Genomic DNA, 21,475 nt, shown 5'->3' with positions numbered 1-21,475 from the left:
TTCCCATGCCCAAATAAAGCGCAGACTTCACCTGTGCTCTGGCGTCAGTAAGACTCACAGCAAGAGCACAAAAAGTTTGACAACAGCCCTTCCCACCACACACAGCTCTTGAATGCAGGGGTCTGCCATCCCACCCATAGCCATGCAAGTCACAGATGCACGAGGAGGTGGAAAACCCAGAACGGCACAAGGAGAAGACAGCAGTCTCTGCCGCAGCACAGAGAAAGCCCTCCTTCTTCTCCCCTCAGAGGCACTCTGGCGCACAGCACACCCCGCTCTGCGCACCAGTGTGGCCCAGGGATGACTGTTGGCTTATGAGAGCCAAGTATGCACCAGTGCTGCTTGGGAGAGGTGCTCCCGGTGTCATTGCTGGGCCTCTGCCCTGGCTGTGAGGGGACAAAGCCTTTCTCAGATCCAGCCTCCTGCCCTGGTTTTGGCAACCACGCGAGCTGGTGCAGCCAGTCCACCCCAGCAGGGTCCCATCTGCGTCCAGGCTTGTCGGCACCCTCCCTGGTGTGTGCAGGCTAACGGCTCTGCTAGTGCTTGGCCACGTCCAGGGGCTGGCACGGGCCAGGGGCCGCTCCCAGCAGAGCCATGACGGGGACACCGTGTCACGGGGGAAAAGACCCCACGCGGGCAGCGAGGCGAGGCTCCGACTGGCAGCTGGCGGTGCTGACGTGCCGCCTGTGCGGCGACGCCGTGCGCCATCCCTGCCACTTCCGGCACCACCCGCCGCCGCCGCCCGCTCGGCAGGCGGCCGCACCCCCCGTGCGCCGGCGCGGGGCCGGCCCCGACCCGCCCCCGGCCGCCCGGCTCCGCCCGGCCCGGCCGCCCGCAGGCCTCCCCTGGCTGCCACACGGGCGGAGCGTGCGGGCAGCCCGCGCCGCTGCTGGAGCCGGGGCCCGGGCACTCTGCTGGAGCCAGCGGAACCGGCTGCAGCTGCCGGCGGCGGATCGGCGGATCGGCGGCGGGATGACCCTCAAGTCGGGGCGCAGCGCCAGCGCCGGCAGCATGCGGACGGCGCTCTCCGACCTCTACCTGGAGCACCTCCTGCAGAACCGGGCCAAGCCCGAGGTGAGCGGCGGCTGGAGGGCAGCGCCGCCCTCCAGCCCCGATCCGCCCCCCGCGGCGGCCCCGGCACCCCCAAGGAGAGCGCGCCTGTGCCCCCTCCGGCCCCCTTCCCCGCCGAGGCCGGGCAGGGAGCCCCCGAGTGCCCGCCCTTCCGCGCGGGCCCTTAGCCCAGCCCCCTGCCCCCAGCTCTGGCCCGGCACAGAGCCCCCGGGGGTCCACCTCCGTCCCGCCCCTCCCGCACACGCAGCGGGGAGCAGGGCCCCTAAGGCAGAGACCTTACGGCGGGAAGGAGGCGGGCGTCCAGGTCCGTGCCCTGTGTGCGCCACTGCCGGTCCCCAGCACCCCAGGAGCAGGGCTTCTCGCTGGGGAGCGGGAGGCGCTTTGGGGGAATGGCCAGCCAGCGTGGCCGGCACAGCGTGGGAAGAAGGAGGTGGGTGCAGGGGAGGAAGGCTTCAGCATCCTGCCACGGAGGAGCTTGTGCTTGTTTTGCTGCAAAGTTTTAGCTGGTCTGAACTGGAACTGCCTGTCACATGAGCTGATTCAGCTGCTGAGCAATCTCCAGGTCCACAGCATGGGCTGGAGGGGGATGGTGGTGGTGGGTCTCAGCCCCGGAGAAGGAGGATGCAATCAGCCCTTCCCACACCTACCCCGGGGCAGGGAGTGAGCTGGGGGGGGCACATGCATCCCACCTCCAGTGGAAGGAGAGCAGGCTGCACTAGCCGTCTCGGTTCTGCTGGGAGGGCTCCTTCCCCAGCTGGTATCATTTGGGGTAGCTTGGGTGCAGCTGGGAACAGGTCAACAGTTCCTGGTGCTTTTCTCCCAGCAGAGATTTTCAACTTTGAACAGGAGTCCCTGACGAAGCCATGGCATAACGTGCCTGGGCTGAGGTTTCCAGGTTTCCTTGCAGCTGTGGGGAGCCTCTGAGAGCAGGGAGGAAATTTCCCTGAAGTGCTGTCCTTGGCCCGTCCACCACACAAAAGAGGCTTGTCAGATCTGTCCCACACCAGTTTGTGCGCTTTTTATGGCTCAACCCTGGTAGAGTGCTTTAAAAAAAAAAGAAAAAAGCTTTTAAAGCAAAGTGCTTGGATCAGGCAGCTGCTGTGAGAAGCTCTCCCATCCCTCTGCCTGCAGGATCCAGGCAGAGGACCTTCCTGACCGCAGGCAGAGCAGGGATAAATTGCCAGTGGCAACAGGGCATGGAAAATGCAGGAGCTGGCCTACAGCTCCCTGGCATTACGGTATATTTATTCCACTAGGGATAAAGAGAGAGATGACAAACTGGGATCTGCCTGGGGCCTTTTAAGAGGAGCTCTGTAGAGCTGGCACCCAACTGGCATTACATGTCCTGAGCTTGCCAGTTGCTCACACGCTCATCTCTGTGTCACGTGCATGCAGAGACAGTGCTGGCCCAGTGTGGCTCTGGGCCGCTCTGTGGGATAGTAGGGACATTGCCCAGCAGCAGCTTTTGGGAGGGGTGCTGAGTCCAGCTGGCTGCTCCTTGGCTGGAGTCAAACAGGGTGGCCGGGAGGTTCTCTTCCCCATTTCCTCTGGCAGAGCCACGTGCTGGAAATGCTGTCCTGCGTTCCTCCCATGGTGGCAGGGCACACAAACCCTCGGCAAGTGGAAGCTGTGTCATTGCTAGAAAACAAGCCGAAGTGGAGGAAGCCACTTGCTGTCTTCCCTGGAGCCCCACCACATGCCTGCATATCTTTTCCTTATCTCCCAAGCTGCAAATACAGATTTACCAAAGAGGTGTGGGCTTTATTCCCAGCTGTGTACCTGGTTGGCAGGGTGACCTTGGGCATGTCCTCTTATCAGCCATGACTCAGTTCCCCAGCTGTAAAATAGGCAGCAAATGTGACCTTTGAGAGTCCGGTGGAGAAAAGGAGGGTACTTCTGGAGAGAGCTGAGCCTAAGGGTGCAGAGGGAACACTGTGCTTCCCTGTGGGCAGCAGATCCCAGCATCCAACTGGTGCCAGCTCCAGAGTAGACTGAGGCCACAGTCCCCAGGGACCAAATCCTGAAATGACTGCAGGCAAAACGAGTGGTTGAAAGCCGAGCAAAACTTTTGGGCTTTACCAAAATGAAGTGGGGAGGGCCGGTTCCAACTTTTTCATCTCAAATGCATTTTGCAGCGTTCCAGTCTGTAACAGCTGCAGGGAAAAAGCCATTTTGAAGGGCTTGTTCTGGAAGGTGGGGATGGAGCAGTTGGGCAGCTCCTCAAGATTTCTTCTGTTAGTGTTGTGGTTTTACTGACTCTCCCTTGGAGGTGACCGATTTCACAAACACATCTGGAAGGCTGCATCAGCCTTTCCTGGTGGGAAGATGGTGCCTCAGCAAAACTGACTGTGCTCCCTTGAAAATCTGGCCCTTCTCCATTGCAGCACTCCATGATCTGGAGTCAGTGCGAGGGCATGCAGAGCCAGTGGCATCTCCTGGCCTCCACGACTGCTTATATTTCTATTTCTCAGTTCCCCTTCCCACTGCGACTTGTTGGTGTTGCTGGGCCTTTTCTCAGTGTCAGCAATGTAATCCTGTTTGGTTTAAATGTTTGTTTGTTTTAAAAAACTGGATCATGTTGCTGGAAGGGGTGTTGGGTGAGGTTGCTCCTGCAGTTGTGCTGGCAGACCTGAGAAGGCAGTAGCCCCTGGCAGAAAGCAGGGATGAATTATTTCTAAATGTGCATATGGCTGTTGCTCCCCAGCCTGCTGGAGCAGCCCAAAAGCAACTCCCAAGCTCAATTTTTTTTTGCTAGTTTGCTCTTTTTACACATTGCTGTGCTTTATAAGCTGTACTGAGACCATGATGGACGCATCTGCTGGACAGTGAGGTTGGAGCACTAGAGGGCCAGAGGAGATGTTGCTGAGCCAGGACATCTCTGCACCAAGCAGTGCCCCAGCCTCCCTGCACACGCCTACAGTGATTATAATGTGAGGGGTGATGATTCCTGGAGGGAGCTGGGATTTTGTTGCTCACTGTGGGCAGCGGAGCATGTCTCCCTGCCAGCTGAGAGGGCAATCCTGGGGGATCCCAGCTCCAGGGTTCCCTCCTGACTCCAAGCTGCTGTACTTTGGAGGCCTGCTTTGCAAAGCCAGCATCATCTGACCTTTCTCCATGTGCTCACCAGGGCGCCGTGCTCTTCCAAGGCTACCCGATACTGAAGTCTCTTGATTAGAGCAACAAGGAGAGCCCAGGAGCCAAACCACCGAACGTGCCCTTTGCACTACGGTGCTGCTTTTCCCAAGTGCTGCTTCAGCCTCCTGCAAACAAGCTGCCCAGTTAATGTTTGATTTGCCCAGTGACGTGCAGCCCAGCTGAGCCAGCACAGCAGCAGGAGCAACCCTGGCAGATAACGCTGACCTGCCAGGGGACAGGATGCCAAGCCCTGGGGTCCTCACCGGGGATTAATCCACACTCACCAAGTTCCCTGGTGGCAAACACTCCCCAGGGAGCTGGTGCCCTTCCCTCTGCCCCAGGATACAGGGCATGCAGCAGTCTGGGGTCTTGAGCAAAATGCAAGCAGGGGACTGGGGTGCACCTCTTTGACCCATGGAGCTGGTGTCTCTGCACATTGCCACCTGGAGCAGGATTTGTGTGTGAGGATTTGTACCCTCACCAGCCCGCTGCAAGGTACCCGTAGGGTTCGGCCCTGCCCAGAACCCAGCAGCCCTATTGCACAGCTCAGCCCCCCAGACTCCTCGTCCCATGTCTGCCCCAAGGCTGGCTCCAGTGGTGACCAAGCCCAGGGCTGTGCAGAACTGGCAGTGGCTGGTGGCCACAGAGCTGGCTGTTAGCAGCACTCGCAGATGTTTCCTGTGGAGCAGCACATAAGTAGCAGCGTCTGGCCTGCTGCCAGCATGCCTCAAAAGGCTCTTGAGGTCACAAGCTACACCAGGCCAAGCTGGCCAAGAGCATGGCGGCGGCCAGGAGCATGGCAGCTGCCAGGAGAGTGCACAGTAGGCAGTCCTGTCGGCCGGCTCACATGCATGGAGCATGAGAGCCATGCACATCTCCTGTCTCTGGCTTCTGGATGCCCAACACTGGGGCTGGAATCTGCCACCCTGTGGGTCCTGGTCCTCCTCATGAGCTGGGCACTTTCCCATCCCCATCCACTGGCTGCCCAGTGCAGTCAGCAAAAGCCCACACCATCCCAGCGTGGCTCTGTTTGGGGCAGAGGGAGTTGCCAGAGGACCCTGCTGGGTTCAGAGCTGCCATCAAGTGCTGGTGGCCATCTCCAGGCACAGCAGAGATTCTCTGGTGACAAGGCTTGCTCTCTGGGAGTCACTAGGGTGACACTGGTACTGCGTCAGCATTGAGGGCTGGGTGTTTTCTCCAGCTCTCAGCAAAAAGCAAAGGTCAGGGCTGGGAGGCTCAGCTAGTGGGGATGGTGGGGACTGTGGGGATGGGAACTTCCAGCATCTGGAGCAGACTGTGCTGTGTCCTGGGTCACTGGACTCTGCTGAGCCTAGAGGTTTGAAGCTGGAGATTGCGTGGTATAACACTTTCCCAAGGCATGACCAAGATAAGTGTGATCTGTGCTGAGTCAACCACCACATGGGCACTTTGGCCTCGGACAGGGCTGGAGAAGTTCCTCATCCTCTTCCACCTCCCACCCGCTCAGCAGAGCCAGGACAGCCGGCAGAGCACTGAGAGCCAGCTCTAGGCACCCGCACTGCTGGATCTGTCCCTCTGCCCTGTGAATGGCATGGTAGCAGCGTGCCCTGCTGGGGCTGGCAAGTCAGGCTAGGGGGCTGCGAGTTGCTCTTCCTTCCACCCGTGAGTCCTGGGTGCTGCTCTGGGCTGGGATTCAGCTTCCTCCTTCACGTTTAAGCCGTTGGCAGCCGGAGCCCACGCAGTTGCCTTTTTCCTCTGAGGAGGAGGTTGGTTGGCTCTCTTAAAAGTAGTTGGCTTAAAAATAAATCGCACATCTTCCCTGTTGCTGCAGCATAGGCACACACCTCGCTGCACCCTTCCTGCCCCAGCCGGGCCCCGCCAGCACCTTTTCGTTGAGGCTGCAACAGTGCCCATGCCTCGATCCTGATCTGTCCCTCTCTGCCAGCGCCTCTCCCACTGGCCTGGCTAGTCCTGGCTCTGTTGCCCCTGCCTTCAGCTCCCTCCCTGCTTTGGGCCATTGTGCAGGGCTGGACCGCTGTCTCAGCCCGGCAGCACTCCAGCACATCCCTACCAAAGGTAATGTTGTTGTGCTTTAGTGCTGTGCTGCACCCCACCAGCAAATGCTCTTCACCCCAGCTGCACCTGCACAAACCTCCCCATGGCCTGGCTGGATCTTACCGCTTGGTGGCATGGTGCTGCACCCTCCTCCACACTGGGTCCGGTGCCTGTGGTGGGTGAGAGCAAGCTGGGGTGGCAGGTCAGGCTGCCGCTTCCCCAGCCACTGGCACGGAACCCTGGAGCCTGGCAGTCAGTCAGGTGTTGGCAAGTCGGCAAGCAGTGGGGAGAGGTTTTGGCTCTGTCTGGCTGGGCATGGTGTGCCGTGTTGCTGATGCAGGACTAAAGCCAGCGAGGACCTTGCTGGGTGTCCCCACGGGTTTGCTGGCTGTGGCTCCCAACCCAGGTGTTGCTGGGAGTTAGGGTGCAAGGTGCGAACTGGGCAGCAAACTGGGCAGCAAAGCTGGGAGCCTGGTGTAGAGCGGGGCGGCCAGGAGGGTTTGCCATGCCTCGCAGGCTGGTGTGGGGATTTGAGCATGCTGACAAGGTGGGCAGGGGCTGCAGATCAAAGCTGGCCTGGGTTTTGCTAGGCCAGCACTGATCTGGGAGAGGCTCAAGGGAAGTCCACTGGACTTGGCACTAAACCGGCACATCTGCAAGCTGTGCTGAGACATTGCCCAGCGTGCCCGAGGTATTGAACGGGACTGTGCCAGGCTTTCTCAGACTGGGAGGTGGCAGCTCACTTTGCAGTGTCCCTGCTGTATGACAGGGTGGGTTTGGAGGTCTCTGCCTGGGACCCCATGCACCCTCCACCTGCCCTAGTGCCAGCACCTGCTGGAGATTAAGAACAGAGGTTTCCCCGTAGCTGAAAGCCCTTGCTTGGCCTCCCAGTACTGGCCAGCATGAACTGGCCTGGAGCTGGGATCTGGGGAGGGGAATGGGGAGTTTCTGGCTGGTTTGGGAGCACATTGCCTTCAGTGCCTGGATGTGGACACGGCTCTGCACTGTGTTGGTTGCCCATTGACGTAGATGAAGAAAGGTTGAACTTGCACACTGAGCAAGAGCAGAGCCTGGCCCCAGTTCTCAGGAGTGAGTCCCAAACTGCTCCGTTCACTTGGTGAAGCTGTCCTTGGCTTTATGCTCTGCAACAAGCCAGCTGTGGGTCAAGCGCTGCTGCGACACAGAAGTAGTGTTTGGGACTTGTTGCTGCAGAAGATGATCAGCTGTGGACTCTTTTGGCTTCTGCTACCTGTAACTTTTCCAAAGTTGTCTTACCTCCTGTGTTTCCCAGGCTGGAAAACTGCAGATCAAGCCCACATACACATCTTCAAGGGTGAAGCTCTTTTGCTCTTTTTCTTTTCTTGCAGCCAGGTCTCTCCTCCCTCTGTGCCCCACCTGCACCCCAGGCACCCTAACACGGTGGAGTAGCTCAGCCCCAAAGCAGGGAGCCAGCACTCCCAGGCCCCATTCAGGTAGAGCCCCTAAACCCTGGTCTTTGTTTTGCCCCGACAGGCCATCACTCAGTCCCTGAACACCATGACTGAGGACATTTATACCAATGGCTCAGCGACTCTGGGCAGCCCCTCCCACAGCAACGGCCGTGAGGTGCGGAAGATACGCCTCATCCAGTTCGAGAAGGCTACGGAGGAGCCCATGGTGAGAGCTGGCAAGATCCCAAAGCCTGGTGGCACCCAAGGGGGTGGAGGGGCAGGTAGATCTATGCCAGTGGGCTGGCCTATAGGGGGAGCAGGAGATTGCTGGAGACCTTGGCCACAGGAAGAAGGTGCTGGATCCTGCCTCCTGTCTGGGGACCTGGAGCGAGCCCCATCAAAGAGTGGTGACGCTTGTGCCAAGAGGAACTGCAGCAGGCTGAGCTGGCCAAGCAGGGGGCTTCCCCCCAGCCACTGCACAGCCCACCGTGGACATGGGCCTGGAGAGGACTTTGCTCAGAGCGCAGGAGCTCTCCCCTCCAGCGAGCAGTCATGGATTTTCCTGTCTTCCAGGGAATCACGCTGAAGCTCAACGACAAGCAGAGCTGCATGGTGGCCAGGATATTCCACGGGGGCATGATTCACAGACAAGGTAACAAGGCCCTCATAGAAGCAGTGTATGGGGTGCATGTCTGCAGCTCATTTCTTTCTGTGCAGAGATGAGGCAGTCCCCCAGCACTGCTGGCTTTCCCCTGTGATGTGGACATCTGTGTCTGTTCCTCCACTAGGAATGTCAGGAACTCAGGACTCGCTGATCTTGCTGCATGGTTGTCATGTTACTATACTGGAGGCTTTAGGGAGAAATGAAGGGTTGGGGGAAGGGCTCTTCCAAAAACGAACTGGAGACTGTCTGTCTCTGTCTCGTGATGGGGTCACTGTAACAAGAGATGGATCATACCCCAGAGACTGCAGGGAAAGCTCTTCCAATTCCTAAAGTGCACAGGTGGGACAGGCTTGCTGTGGATTGGCTCTGCAGACCAAAAGAAGATGCCAAAAGAAATGAATAGGTGCTATTTTCTGGTTTGGGGTCCTGCCAAGGGGGCATGGAAATTAGATGTTCTGTTCTTAGAAGAGGCCCCTTTTCCAGCCTTGGATCTAAGTGGGAAGTCTGAGCTTACCCCTGGCAAAATAACCCAGGAGCCATTCCAATAATGCACTGGAGCCTGATTTATAACAGTATATCTGAGGCTGTAATCTGGCTGGGTATATAAACTGAAAACACACAAAGTCAAGAATGCTTGTGTTAAGGGCCCTGTAAGGAGGCTGTCATTTGGCTTCAGGTGAGGTACTTGGGGTTGTACCTGAAACAGGTGCTTTGACTAGTCTAAAGTGCTGAAGGACACACAGTGGAAAGCAACCTGATTATCTTCAGACCAGATGAAGTGTGTGTATTGGGTGGAGTGGGAAGAATTCATTCCCCTTGTGCTTTGGTCCCATGTGCTTAGGTGATGTGTGGCTCTGCAAGCATTGCCCAGGCAAACACCACAGTGTCCTGGCCACAGCTTGCCCAGGGGGTTGGGAGGCTGGTGGAGCTGTGTAGTTTGGGTTTGGTGAGCAGCTCTTGTTCAGTCCTGCATTTTCATGTTTCTCCCATTGCTGGCAGGCTCCCTTCATGTGGGTGATGAAATCATAGAAATCAATGGGCAGAGTGTGAGCAACCACTCAGTTGACCAGCTGCAGAAGATGCTGGTAGGTATTTGTGTTTGGCAGGGCTGTTCCCCAGGAAGGACCCATTTGGCCTGCAGATGTGCGTGCTGGCTGAACATTCACCCCCTTCCTAGATACCAGACCCAACACACAGCTGCCTGCAGCAGTGTGATGTGGCAGGAGAAAGGGCCGCTGTGCCGTAATACGGCCAAATGCCAGGTCTATGTACACAGCCTTGGTGGTCTGTGCTTGCTGCTTGTTTCTGTCCTCCTGAGACCAGCAGCGAAGGCTGTTGGCTGGGTCCCTGACATGTGCTTGATGGGTGTGGGGCTTGGAAACCACCTCTGTTTGCCAAGGCTGGTGTGCAACTCCAGCCCAGGGGCCAGCTGCTCTTGCAGACCTAAGCTGCTCCTGCAGGTCATCTTGGTGCCATTTTCCTGCTGCTGAGGTCATGGTGATCCTGCCAGACCCTTGCTAGAAAGAGCTTTAGACAGAGTCTCAGACCTGCCTTGGGTTCTCACACTAAGGCCATTCTGGTCCATGCCCAGCATGTGGGACCTGGCTGGAGGGAGGTGGTGGTGGTGCTAAGGACACCCACCAGCAGCCTCAACAGGAGGCCTGGCCCTGCTGCAGTGCCATGGTCCTCTCCTGCTTGGTGGCAGGACATCCCTGCTCCAGACAGCAGGACCAAGGAGGAGCTTGTCTTTATCTGTTTCCTGAGAAGGGCAGTTGGCCCAGGAGGCCCTCGAAGCCTCCAAATGTGGTTGTCCCCACAGGATCGTGTAGGTCTTGTGAAGCACGTGGGGCAACAGTGCATCTGGCCTGTGGCAGGCAAGGGAGTGCTGTGCCTCTAATGTCACCAGGAGGGCAGGAGTGAGAAGCCAGCATGGAGAGGACAGATGGAGGGGACCTGGCAGAACCAGCCTCTCCTCCCAGGCTCCTCACTGGGGCAGCCAGGCCGGAGACAATACAGATCTCCGTGTTTGTTCCAGTGATGTTTAGCAGTGCCCACAGCCAGTCCCTTGTGGGGGTGTTGGTGTACCCCCATGGGGATGGGACAAGCATGGCAAAGCTATACTGCCACAGCTCTTAGCCCCAGCAGAGCTATTTCTGGCCAGGCTGTGGTGTCCCCAAGCATCACAGCATGGTTGGGAGCATCCAGGATGCTTGCCTTTGCAGGTCCTGGCACTCAGCAGCTCCCTACACAGGTTGCTGCTGTCAGGCTGCCTCCAGGCATCACCTCCTCCAACTCTTCTTTCTCCCCTTCCTTTGTTCACTAGAAAGAAACCAAGGGGATGGTCTCAATAAAAGTCATTCCCAACCAACAAAGCCGCCTCCCTGCTCTCCAGGTAAGTGCAGCCTCCAGACCTGTGGGCTGTGCTGGGACATGGTTGTGGGGCCGGGTGGGGCCAGAGCAAACCATGAGGGACCAGCGCTGGGGAGAGAGCTGTGCTGAGCCAGGGGAAGGACAAGGAGATGGCTGCCCAGTCACCTTGCCTGAGCTGCTGGAGGATGAAGGGACCTGTCCTGTGCTTACATCACTGCAAACGAGCAGATTTTGGCCCCATGTGGATGTATTTACCCAATGTGTATGTAGGAACGTGCACCTGGGATGCCTGAGCCACAGTGGTACGTGTGCAGTGTTTGGTGATGGGACAGCAGTGGCACGTGCACACCAGGAAGCGTGAGAGAGTTTCCTGCCACCTTCAGAGCCACAGCCATTAGAACCACATCCCTGTTACAGGGCCACAGCAGCACCTCCAGGTGCACCACCAGGCTCTCACTGCTCCCCGCCATCATTGATGACCAGTGCATCAGCCACAAGGAGGGTGACGTAGGTCCGGATGCTGCCAGCATGCTTGTGACCAGCAAGTGGCAGGAAGGAAGTGGTGAGGGGGAGGAAGGCAGGTCCTTGCACCTGCTGCCACTGCCAGGGTGGGGGTGATGTGCTGTGGCAGGGGGTGACACCTGCCTGGCTTTGCCTTTGAAGTCCTGCTGTGGCCAAAATACTCAGGATAGTGGGGAGGGCTAGCTCCTCTGCCAAGACTTAAGTGCATGGTGGCTGGGATGCTGTCCTATCTCTGGGTGCAGGAACCAACCCAGTGCTGTGGAGAGGCAGGAGTGGGAGGGTAGCTCAGAGACAGAGGGTGGGGGTGGATGGTGCTGGGCTGGGGGAGTCCATGTCACCCTCCTTCCTTTACCCAGAGAAGCTGAAGTTGAACATGATGGCAAGTGAAAACTGTCTCTGATTCTTGCTCAGCCCATGCTGTCCCCATTCCAGCTCAACCAGCCTTGCACATTTGTTTATTGAACAGTGGCCCATGTCTGCCCTTCCCTGCTGTCCATCTGCTCTCCCGGACCTGACCCAGCCAGCTCCAATTGGCCAGGCCAGCTCAGTGCCGGGGGGGAAAGTTACCTCAGAAAAAGAACATAGTTGCTGGCTTCCTCAAGGCTGGCTGTGGGCTCAGGGAAGGATACAGGGTCAAACTCCTTCCCAGCAACAGTTGTCCTTCCTCTTCCTGTCTCCAGGGCCGTGGTGCTGTCTGCTCCCCAGAAACACAACTCATGGGCTGCCCATGTCTCTACTTGTTGCAGTCCACTGCCAAGAATGGAATTTTGATTTTGTTTAAACTCCTGGATCCGCATGATCACCATCATTTCAGAGCCTGGCAGGCAGGATGGTGCAGATCCTGGCATCACGATGACCCCCTGCCCTGGCTTGCCCCACAGCCTGGCAGCCAGCCATTTTGAGGCCAACTGAGTGTCCCTTGGGGCAGGTCTCCTTGGGAGGATCTTAATGAGGAGAAGCACTGAGCACTCAGGGCTCTCGAGGTCACCTCCAACATGTTCCCAGGCTCAAACTGCAGCCTTTTGACTTTAAAGACCAGGGCTTCTCATGCTGGAGCCTGCTCAGTGCCTGGGCTTCTAGCCCCAGAGAGGTGGCTGGCAGCAGGCAAGCAAATAAATAGCTTGCATTTGGAGCTGGCCCTTTGCAGTCTGTGGGTGGTGCCTGGAGCTGTCTAATGCTAATTCATAATTGGTGTAAGGGAAGGTCTTTCCAAAAGTGATGTAGCTATGTCTGGTTGGGGGTATGAGGGCCGAGAAGCGGGAGCAGAGGGCTCCAGGCAGGCGCCTGGGTAGTGCTTGTTGTATGACCCTTGTGTGTTTGTGTTGATGACCAGCTTCCTGGTGCCAGAGAGTGCTTTCAAAGCAAGCATCAGTCCTCATACTGAAAGGAGATTCCACTCGTCTTCCATTGTGAGAGATCTCATGTCAGAGTTTGATCCATATGCTCTGTTTTTCTGGCAGTGAAAGAGAACCACGTTTGTTCACAAACCTGCCGGCCCTGTGCCTCCAGCAGCACTGCTGAAGGAGGACATGCTGTGGGAAATTGTTTTGATGTGGAACAATGACAGCATGGTATACCCTACCCAGGGAGCATGACTTTCCAGGCCCTGCCTGTCACATCTGAGGACAGGACATAGGCATCAGCCCACATGAATCCTTTTGTCCGCTTGCTAAATGCTGCATTTCTGGGATAAATAACTTGATGGGGTTGTACCTGGGGAAAGCCTGCATTAGAACAAGAATGAGGCTGATTCTGATGGTGCTGCTTCCCCTGTAGAAGGATCTCCTGCTGATGGCACGACTGCTGGGCAGCCCTTCAGGCACGCTGCTGGCTCAGGGCCCAGCACCCTCCTGAGTGATCACAGAAGTCTCAAACAGGAACCACCCATGACTTGTGGGAGAGCCTGCAGGACTTTGCACCATGACTGGGGGCTCCCAGCAGCCTCAGGCCCACAGGACAAAAAAACCCCAGGAGGGTAGCAAACGCAATGTGAGGTTTGTGCTTAGCCACAGCCTTACTTTGTTCCCTAAACCCTGCCTTTCACTCCCCATCCTCCATATCCTGCCTTGGCTTTTCCCCCACCCTAGTCCTGACCTGGTCCTGATCTTGCCAGTAGCACTGGCCAGAGACAAATTGCAGCATTTTAGATGAGAAACTGTTCATCCAGGCATTGAGAGCAAGCAGTAGTGCAGAAAGTGCTGGGTGCACATGCGTGGTCTGCCCTCCTCCTGGGGATAGGTGACTCTCATCCATCCTGTTGCTCTCTGATGGTCTGTTCTTCCTGAACAGGCTTCCTGGAAAACAAGGTCTGTGTGTGAAAGCCACATGCTGTTTCTTTCCTGACCTTGCAAAGACATTTGGGGGGCAGCAAGAGCCCAGAGGTGCCCAGCTGCCTGCTGGCTTCAGGCCTTGAGGCCAGGGGGAGGCAGCAGGGTGGGCTACCCCAGTGGGAGCAGGTGCCGTAGACTCCCTCCAAAAAGCTGAGTGAGCAGAAGGGAGAGGGAAAGGCCGCTCTGTCATGCTTTCCTGGTTCCCAGCACTTCCCCAGCCCCAGGAGGGTGGCACAGTGGCCTGGGAAGCAGCAGCAGCTCCTTTCCAGTTGCAGCTGTGATGAACATAACATTGCAAGAGTAGTTGATGTTGAAGAGACCAGACACAGGCAGGGATGGACATGACACTGCAGCCTTGGCTCCCCAAAGGCCCCGTGCCACTCAGGGGAGTGTCTGCTGCTGGGGAGAGGCCAAGGTACAGCTGAGATGTGGCCTTTCCTGGGGTCCCCAGGACACGGGATTGCAGGGTGCACTGTTGTGATGGCTCCTCTCTGCTCATCCCATTGCAGACCCCAATTGCTGTGCGCCCTGTTGGTCCAGGTAGTGGGACTCATCTCTGGCTGGCTCAGCTCACCAGCACTGTGCAGCACATGTGGGACTACGGGGGGGGCTACATGTCAGGGTTCGAGCACCAGCTGTGGGGCTTGCAGGCCTGCCTCGAGGCAGCAGCCATTTCACTGGCTCTGAATAGGACCAAGATGTTGTCCTCCTCCCTCCCTCACCCACCAGCACGTCTCACTGCAGCTCCATGCCTAAGAGCTTCCCCCAAGGCTTTGTGCATCTCCTTTCTCCCCACCTAGCCTTGTGAGGCCTGGAAAGCGGCAGGGACTGGGGTCCCTCCTGGAGCAGGGACCTTGTGCCTGGACCCAGCTCTGCAATCACTGCCAGGGGATGCAATGTGGGGTCAGCAGCTAGACGCGACCAAGTTTAGCCACCCTGCATGGCCATGCTGACTCCAGCCTGCTCTCTTGTTTGCAGATGTTCATGAGGGCACAGTTTGACTACGACCCCAAAAAAGACAACCTAATCCCCTGCAAGGAAGCAGGGCTGAAGTTTCAGACCGGCGATGTGATTCAAATCATAAACAAGGATGACAGCAACTGGTGGCAGGGCCGGGTGGAGGGGTCCTGCACCGAGTCAGCAGGACTCATCCCTTCTCCGGAGCTGCAGGAGTGGTAGGTCCCTGGATTTGGCCAGAAGGGCTGGATCTGGGAGTGGAGGCGGGAACAGGAGTGTGACTGTGTTGGGTAACGCCAGCGTTACTGTTAGGAAAAGGAGGCAAACGTCCCCTTCATCTGCCACAGAGTGAGCCTTTACCTGTCCCAGCAGCCACCCTGCTCCTCTTGCCCTTGCATGTCTGAGGGACAATCCCACTGCTCCCCCAGGTCTTGGGGTAACAGCTGGACCATGGTGGTGTCCTCCTCTCTTGGCAGGCGTGTGGCGAGCATCACCCAATCCAGTCAGAGTGAATCCCCAAGCTGTAGCCCATTTGGGAAGAAGAAGAAGTGCAAAGATAAATACCTGGCCAAGCACAGCTCAAGTAAGTGTGAGCAGGGCAATGGGCTCCATCCCCAGCCCTGGCCATCACTCCTGCCTCTGGGCAGAGGCAGGTCTGTCCTCCATGGGAGTCAGACAAAACGGCCCACCTGTGTTGGCAGTGGGTCCTCTGGAAGATACCCCACAGCTGTCAGCTTTTTTGAGTCCCTTCTCCAAAGTCCTCATACCCCTCAGGTGGCCACAGCTGTGTACCCATGCAGCTGTGCAGTGCACAAGGCTGGGGCCAGCTCATGCAGGAGCCAGACACTGAGCTCCCATACTCTCCTGCAGTGACAAGCCCTGGCACTCCTGGCCCCGAGCTCCTTGGGACGTCAGGCTCCCAGGCCTCAAACCTTGCAAGCTGCTGCATGCAGGGCAGGTAGTGGCCTTGCTGCTGCTCAGCAATGAGGGAGCAGCCTGAACTGCTCCCCACAGCTGCCAAACCATGTCCCTGGTGGGGCAGGGAGCCTGCCCCTCAGTCGCCCATGCAAACACCTCATGCTAAGCATGCCCTGGGCCAGCAAACATAGGTGCCTGAGGACATCCTGGCTCCTAGCCCAGCCTGCAGCTCCAACCAGCAACAAACATGGCCATAAATCAGGAAGATAAATAAAGCTCCGCCAGCAACAAGCTCCCTGCAGCATCCTGCCCCATGTCCTAATGTCCTGAGCAGAATTACTGAGCAAGAGCAGCCCTGGCTTCTCCTTCAGCAGCTGCTGGTCCAGGACTCCAGCACCCCCTCTGCACCTCACATGCTGCTTGCTGCTGCCCTTTTCCCCAAAGCAGCCAAACAGGGACAAGCTCCCAGCCCAGTCCTGATCACTCCCTCCATTATGCCCAAGGACCTGCCTGTGGTCCAACATGCATGCAGTCCTGCTGCTGTGGCCAAGCCAGCTCTGACCACTTGCTGTCTTGTTTCTCCTCCACCCCAGTTTTTGACCAGCTGGATGTGGTTTCATATGAGGAGGTGGTGAGGCTGCCTGCCTTCAAGAGGAAGACTCTGGTGCTTATCGGTAGGTCCTGCCCCAGGCATCCTCCATAGCACAGGGGCTGTGTGTGGTGGGTCCCGGGGCGGAACCAGGACTGGACAGGGGCTAGAGCAGTGCTGCCCTTCAAAACCTAGTAAGCTCTGGGGAGTATTTTTTCCACCTGCAGCAGTCACCAAGCAGGCTGACCTCCTCCATGCAGCATTGTGCATAGTCTAGCCACCTGCACTGTGATGCTGAGGTAGAGTTAATTCAGGAGTTTCCAGCTCCTATGTATTTTTATGGATAATTTTTATTAAAAGCAGCTGTGGTCTGCACAGCTGCACCAAAGCAAGCACTCCCAAGCTGTGGGTGCTGAGCACTTGTCAGTGGATGCCATGGGCATAGGCAGCCCATGTGGCCCAGCTGTGGTGGCCGCTCAGCAGGCACAGGTCCTGTCTCCAGCTGGGGCTGGAGGTGAGTACACCCAGGGCAGGGAAAGCTTCTGCGAGGGCTGGAAGACACCATGGACCAGCTCAGAAAGCAGATCCTGGGCAAGGCCCCAGGAGCTCTGCACCTTTCCTCAGATGCAAAGCTGCAGAGGGGCCCCAGCATCTCCTGCAAGGCTTCTCTGAGCCCAGCTCCAGCATCCATCCCTCCTTCTCTGCAGGGGCCAGTGGTGTGGGCCGTAGCCACATCAAGAACGCTCTGCTCAGCAACAACCCAGAGAAGTTCATGTACCCACCCCCATGTAAGTACCCAGCCAGGGTGAAGGGCACAGCACAGGACACGTTTCCTCTCACCTCCTTGAGCTGGGACCTTCTGACAGGAGATGGGAGATGGGGAGATGTTCCTCCAGCACCACCAAGCCCCTGATGTCAGAGGCCACCACAGAGGGCACTGTAGGACCTCCCTGCCTGCTGTCCCATGGGCTGAACCTACCCACAGATGGCTGCAGGCCTGCTACCGCACACACTGCAGAGACACCTCACTCTGCATATCCCAGTGGCTCTCCTCAGGCTGGCCAAGTTCCCTACTTGTCCCAAGCAGGAAGGAGTTGAAAGGGGACTAGTACAGCCTAGTCCTGAGGTACACAGGTCCTCCATGCCATAGCCCCATGCTCAGAAAGGGGAGGCAAGACACCCAGGTCACCCATAACAGAGGCTGTCCACTCTGCTCTGTTCCCCAGTCCTTTTGGGGGACAGCACTCACCATCTCCCTCCCTCCCCAGACACCACACGCCCCCAGAAGAAGAATGAGGTGGATGGGAAGGACTACTACTTTGTGTCTACTGAGGAGATGACCCGGGACATCTCGGCCAACGAGTTCCTGGAGTTTGGAAGCTACCAGGGAAACATGTTTGGCACCAAGTTTGAAACAGTGCACAAGATCCACCAGCAGGACAAAGTCGCTATTTTGGACATTGAACCCCAGGTAGTAAGCAGGGGAAGGGGTGGGCAGGATGGGGGCTGCCACAGATTGAGCTACCTGTGTGCTGGCTGTAACTGTCCCTGCCTTCCCTGTTGCACTGCCCACTGGCCCTTCCCAAAGGAAAAAGCCAGGGAGTGCTGGCGTGCCACTTCCATTCCCAAGATACAAGAGCAGTGAGGGTATTCCACATCACAGCAAGACCAGGGCCAGGCTGCTGTGGTGGTGCAGGGCCAGCACAGGCCCCACACAGGGACCCTTTCCCCCTCTCCAACACCAAGCATCTGGGTGCTGCTTTGCAAAGAGACAGTTGTGTCCAGTAGCCAGCCCAGAGCGGGGCTGGCGATGCCCTAATGTTCTGCTCCATGACATGCAGGGGAAGCCATGCTGGAACTCCTACTCCAGCTTTGCCGAACTGTCTCCACATCACCCAACTACACCCAGGCTCAGGAGTCCACCCAGAGAGCCCACGGACCCAGACTAGGGGTGGCCCCTTTAGCCCACCACTGCATCAAGTGCACCATCGCATCCTGGCTGGGGGGGGAAGCATGGGGTAGTGGGGGACAGCAGCCAGCCAGCTGCACTTGCTCCCACCCTGAGGAATGGCCACATTCTAACTACACCCCTCTCTCCACAGACCCTGAAGATCATCCGCACGGCTGAGCTCTCCCCATTCATAGTCTTCATTGCCCCAACAGACAAGGCAGAGCAGGTGGGTGGCAGGGCACCAAAGCTGTCTCCCTCTGGCCAGGCTTGCCTGCCCATGGCAGGGGGGGCAGGGAGCCTGCTGCAGCAGCCCAGGACTCTCTCCCTGCTTCACATCAGCTTCTTCCTGTCTGCATTGATTTTTGTGGTCCAGGAGAGCACAGCAACTTCCTCAGCCCGGACCTGAGAAACAGGAATTGGCGATTCCTGCAGCTGTAAATTCTCCCAGATTAACACTGCCCAGCAACCATCATCCCTGCAGCATAATCAGCTGCTAACATGTAGTAGGGAGCACAGCACAGCCCAGCCCAGCCCAGCACCCAGGGTCATTTCCAGCTGCAGCAGTGCTGCAGAGCAGGAACATTTATCCTGCCATCAGCAATGCAAATGGGACACACAAACAGCAGCTCCTTTCATTCTTTGCCTCAAGATGCTCATCCCTCCAAAATTAGGATGACAGAAGCACTGATGACACAGTTAACTCACACAGCGCCAAGCACCGCAAGGCTGGCAGCCACACACTGCTATTTCCTGGGAAGCCCCCCAACACAGGGAGCAGTGCTGCCTACCCTGCCCTGCTGCAGCCTGCAACCCCTGATGGCTAACCTCCACAGGGAGACGGGAAGCAAAGGGGAAGCAGGGAAACCCATAGAGTTGTGCTTCTCCTGGACTCATGGCCAGCCACCTCTTCCAACCTATTAATTTGGGGTTCACAAAGCTTAAGATACCGATATTTATGCAGCCTTCAGAGCAAACACTGCACAGGCATTTAGAGCCACGTTAACCTGCAGAGGATTGTAAACCCAGATGCAGCAGGCTGGGGAGGGGGGGAAGGGGGGCCAGTGTCAGGGCAGAAAGGGCAGTTAGGCAGCCTGCTACCCCCACCTCCATATCCCATCACCCACCACTGCCTCCAGAGGAATTAAGTCCTGCCGCAGTGGGCAGGGCCAGCTCTGCTGGTGCAAGCACTATATATAGCTAGCTGCCACAGCTCAGGGAACTGCTTACTAGAAGGCATGCAGCAGAGCCAAAATGTGACCCAGCAGAGCTCACATGACCCAGGCAAACTGCTTATTGCTCTCCCCTCTCCACCCCCAAGAGCTGCCGGGCAAGACACAGCAGAGCTGCAGTGAGAACGGCACCCCAAGCTCATGCCCCATCCCACCCCCAGCACTGAAGCATGGAGCCACCTGCGTTTCAAGCTCCGTTAGGGAGCTATATGAGTGAAAATCGGTCTGGGCTTTGCTATTGAGGGCACAGCTGCCCACAGGGACACACTCCCAGGATGCCCCTGCTAGCTGGGGAGCTGCACAGGACAGCAAAATTGGCAGGAGGGAGCAAGCAGCTTACTTTTACTATGAAGAAATTTAACTCTATCCCAGCCCAAACCAGTAGAGAGGCTGGTACAGCACTGCCAGCAGGGAGACACCATCCTGCAGGGATCCTACCTTGAAACCAGCCTTAGGCCTTGAGCTGTCTATACTGCATAGTGTAGTAAAGAGCAGCCTGCTGCTCAGTGAACATTCTCCTCCCAGGGAGCTGCCGCAAAGCATTTTGAAGATAAATATGAGACCAAGCAGGTCTGGCCTCACTTAGCAGGTAACCTGATGCCCCCAGCATTGCATGAAAGTCCAGCAAAACCCCCAGACACACTCCCAAAGATCACACAACAGCTCCTAGCTTGTCAGACAAGCTGCAGGGATGGGCTGTGCTCTGATAGTTAGCAACCACTTGAGTTGGTTTTGGTGGTGGGAGGGAATTTGCCTGTTGGGGTGGGCTGTGAAATTACCCTCCTCCCCAGCCTCCTGAGCACTCTCTCCCATTTCTTGCAGTCAGAGGCTTTGCAGCAGCTCCGGAAGGATTCAGAGAGCATCCGGAGCCGGTATGCACACTACTTTGACCTCTCACTGGTCAACAACGGGGTGGAAGAAAGCCTCCAGCTGCTGCAGGAAGCCTTTGAGCAGGCCTGCAGCTCTCCGCAGTGGGTGCCTGTCTCCTGGGTCTACTGAGAAGGCATCTGACCCCAGCTGCTTCCCATCAACCATCCTGCAGCCATGGGGAGAAACCTTCTCTTTAGCTTCCACACACAACCCAGCACAACTCCCCTCCTCTGCTGCTCCACAGACATGGTCTCAATTGGTTGACACACATGGACACAGAGTCTCTGGATCCCCTCTCCCAGGGGAATGCAGGTCAGGGGCTGCCCAGGAGATGGCCACCTCCCTCGGCACTGCAATGCAGCACTAAGTGGCTACAGCAGAGCCCAGGGCACCCCGTTAGCTCAGAGGACGGCTCCCCACCTCACCAGGCAAGGGAAAGCACAGTCCTGCTGTAGTACCCGGCCAATCTTCTCGGCATCAGTCCCAAGGGAAGTGGTAGAGCAGGACCTTTCCAGGCAGATGTCCCCTGCAATCATGGGAGTGCACACTGTGCCACAAACACCTTGAAAGCCTGGCTGGTGTCTGCAAGGCTTCAAGGATGCCCACGGCTTAGGAGGTTTTGCACAGACCATGCCAGAGCTCCTACATCCAAGGGTTTCCCCTCACAAATGGGGAAGAGCAGAAAAAGGCAAGCATGGATTTGACAAAGGTGGCATTCTCCATGCCACTCCCAGGCAGGTCTCACCCTGCGTTCTGACCTTGGGAGTTCTGATTCACCCTGTGCAACTGTAGTTGTAAAAACTCACTGTATTTAAATTCTCACTGTCCAGCTTGGATTGTTATTGCCTGGCCAGAGAAACTCGGCAGCAGCTGAGAAGTCCCACAAATCAAACCCCAGAGGAACAGTTCAATGGGTAAACTGGATCCAGCTACAATTATCTGTTGCATGCAGTAGAAACAGTGTCTCTACAAAGATCATCCAGGCATGCTTTCCAGAGTCTAGGGTGTCTCACACATTGTATGCAAACATAAAAGCCACCCACACAAAGGGGTTCTTTCTTCTGCAGGAGCATACTGACGCATAAGCCCCACCATGACCATGTCCCAGAAAGCACCACCATGCCTCCCGGGCAAACTGTAGCCATCATTTAGGTGAAAATCTCATTTGTGTTCAGCAGTCAGCTAGGGGAAAGGGGAACGGGGTTAAGAAGTCTTGTGCAATTTTTTAAGGATGCCAAAAATAAAATCTGTTGATGTGCAATAGGGACCTTCGTTCTGATCCACTACAGGGAAACAAAGAGCAGCAATAAACATGTGCTGAAACATTGCTGTGACTGGTGTTTTGCCTCTTAAGCTGAGCACTTGCTCAGAGCTGAAGTCTGCTCCTGCCTCTCTGACTCTGACG

General features: G+C 57.0%; 1 protein-coding gene across 2 annotated transcripts; it reads left to right on the top strand.

Moving 5' to 3' along the window:
• The first annotated feature begins 807 nt into the window (after nucleotides 1–807).
• On the top strand, nucleotides 808–21,397 carry MPP1 (MAGUK p55 scaffold protein 1). 2 transcript variants are annotated; one of them, XM_075054497.1, is made up of 12 exons: nucleotides 809–1,074; nucleotides 7,753–7,896; nucleotides 8,244–8,322; nucleotides 9,334–9,419; nucleotides 10,658–10,726; nucleotides 14,535–14,731; nucleotides 14,990–15,096; nucleotides 16,025–16,105; nucleotides 16,728–16,808; nucleotides 17,289–17,491; nucleotides 18,123–18,197; nucleotides 20,023–21,397. In XM_075054497.1, the coding sequence occupies exons 1-12, from the start codon at nucleotides 973–975 to the stop codon at nucleotides 20,197–20,199; spliced, it is 1,401 nt and encodes a 466-aa protein (XP_074910598.1). In that variant the 5' UTR covers nucleotides 809–972; the 3' UTR covers nucleotides 20,200–21,397. The 2 variants fall into 2 exon arrangements, with proteins under 2 accessions (XP_074910599.1, XP_074910598.1); XM_075054498.1 differs by lacking the exon at nucleotides 16,728–16,808 and having other exon boundaries at nucleotides 808–1,074.
• Nucleotides 21,398–21,475: the final 78 nt, after the last annotated feature.

The sequence above is a fragment of the Buteo buteo genome, chromosome 22 (genome assembly GCF_964188355.1).
Source record: "Buteo buteo chromosome 22, bButBut1.hap1.1, whole genome shotgun sequence".
Taxonomy (NCBI): domain Eukaryota; kingdom Metazoa; phylum Chordata; class Aves; order Accipitriformes; family Accipitridae; genus Buteo; species Buteo buteo.
Note: the sequence above shows the minus strand (reverse complement) of the source record. Positions and strands in the feature narration are given on the sequence as shown.

What these genes read in the sequence shown, in the direction of transcription:
- MPP1 (XM_075054497.1), top strand. Translation starts at nt 973, where the DNA reads ATGACCCTCAAGTCGGGGCGCAGCGCCAGCGCCGGCAGCATGCGGACG. An exon ending in GAAGACTCTGGTGCTTATCG is followed by an intron (nt 16,106 to 16,727) that starts GTAGGTCCTGCC and finishes CCTTCTCTGCAG; the next exon opens with GGGCCAGTGGTGTGGGCCGT. An exon ending in TTTTGGACATTGAACCCCAG is followed by an intron (nt 17,492 to 18,122) that starts GTAGTAAGCAGG and finishes CTCTCTCCACAG; the next exon opens with ACCCTGAAGATCATCCGCAC.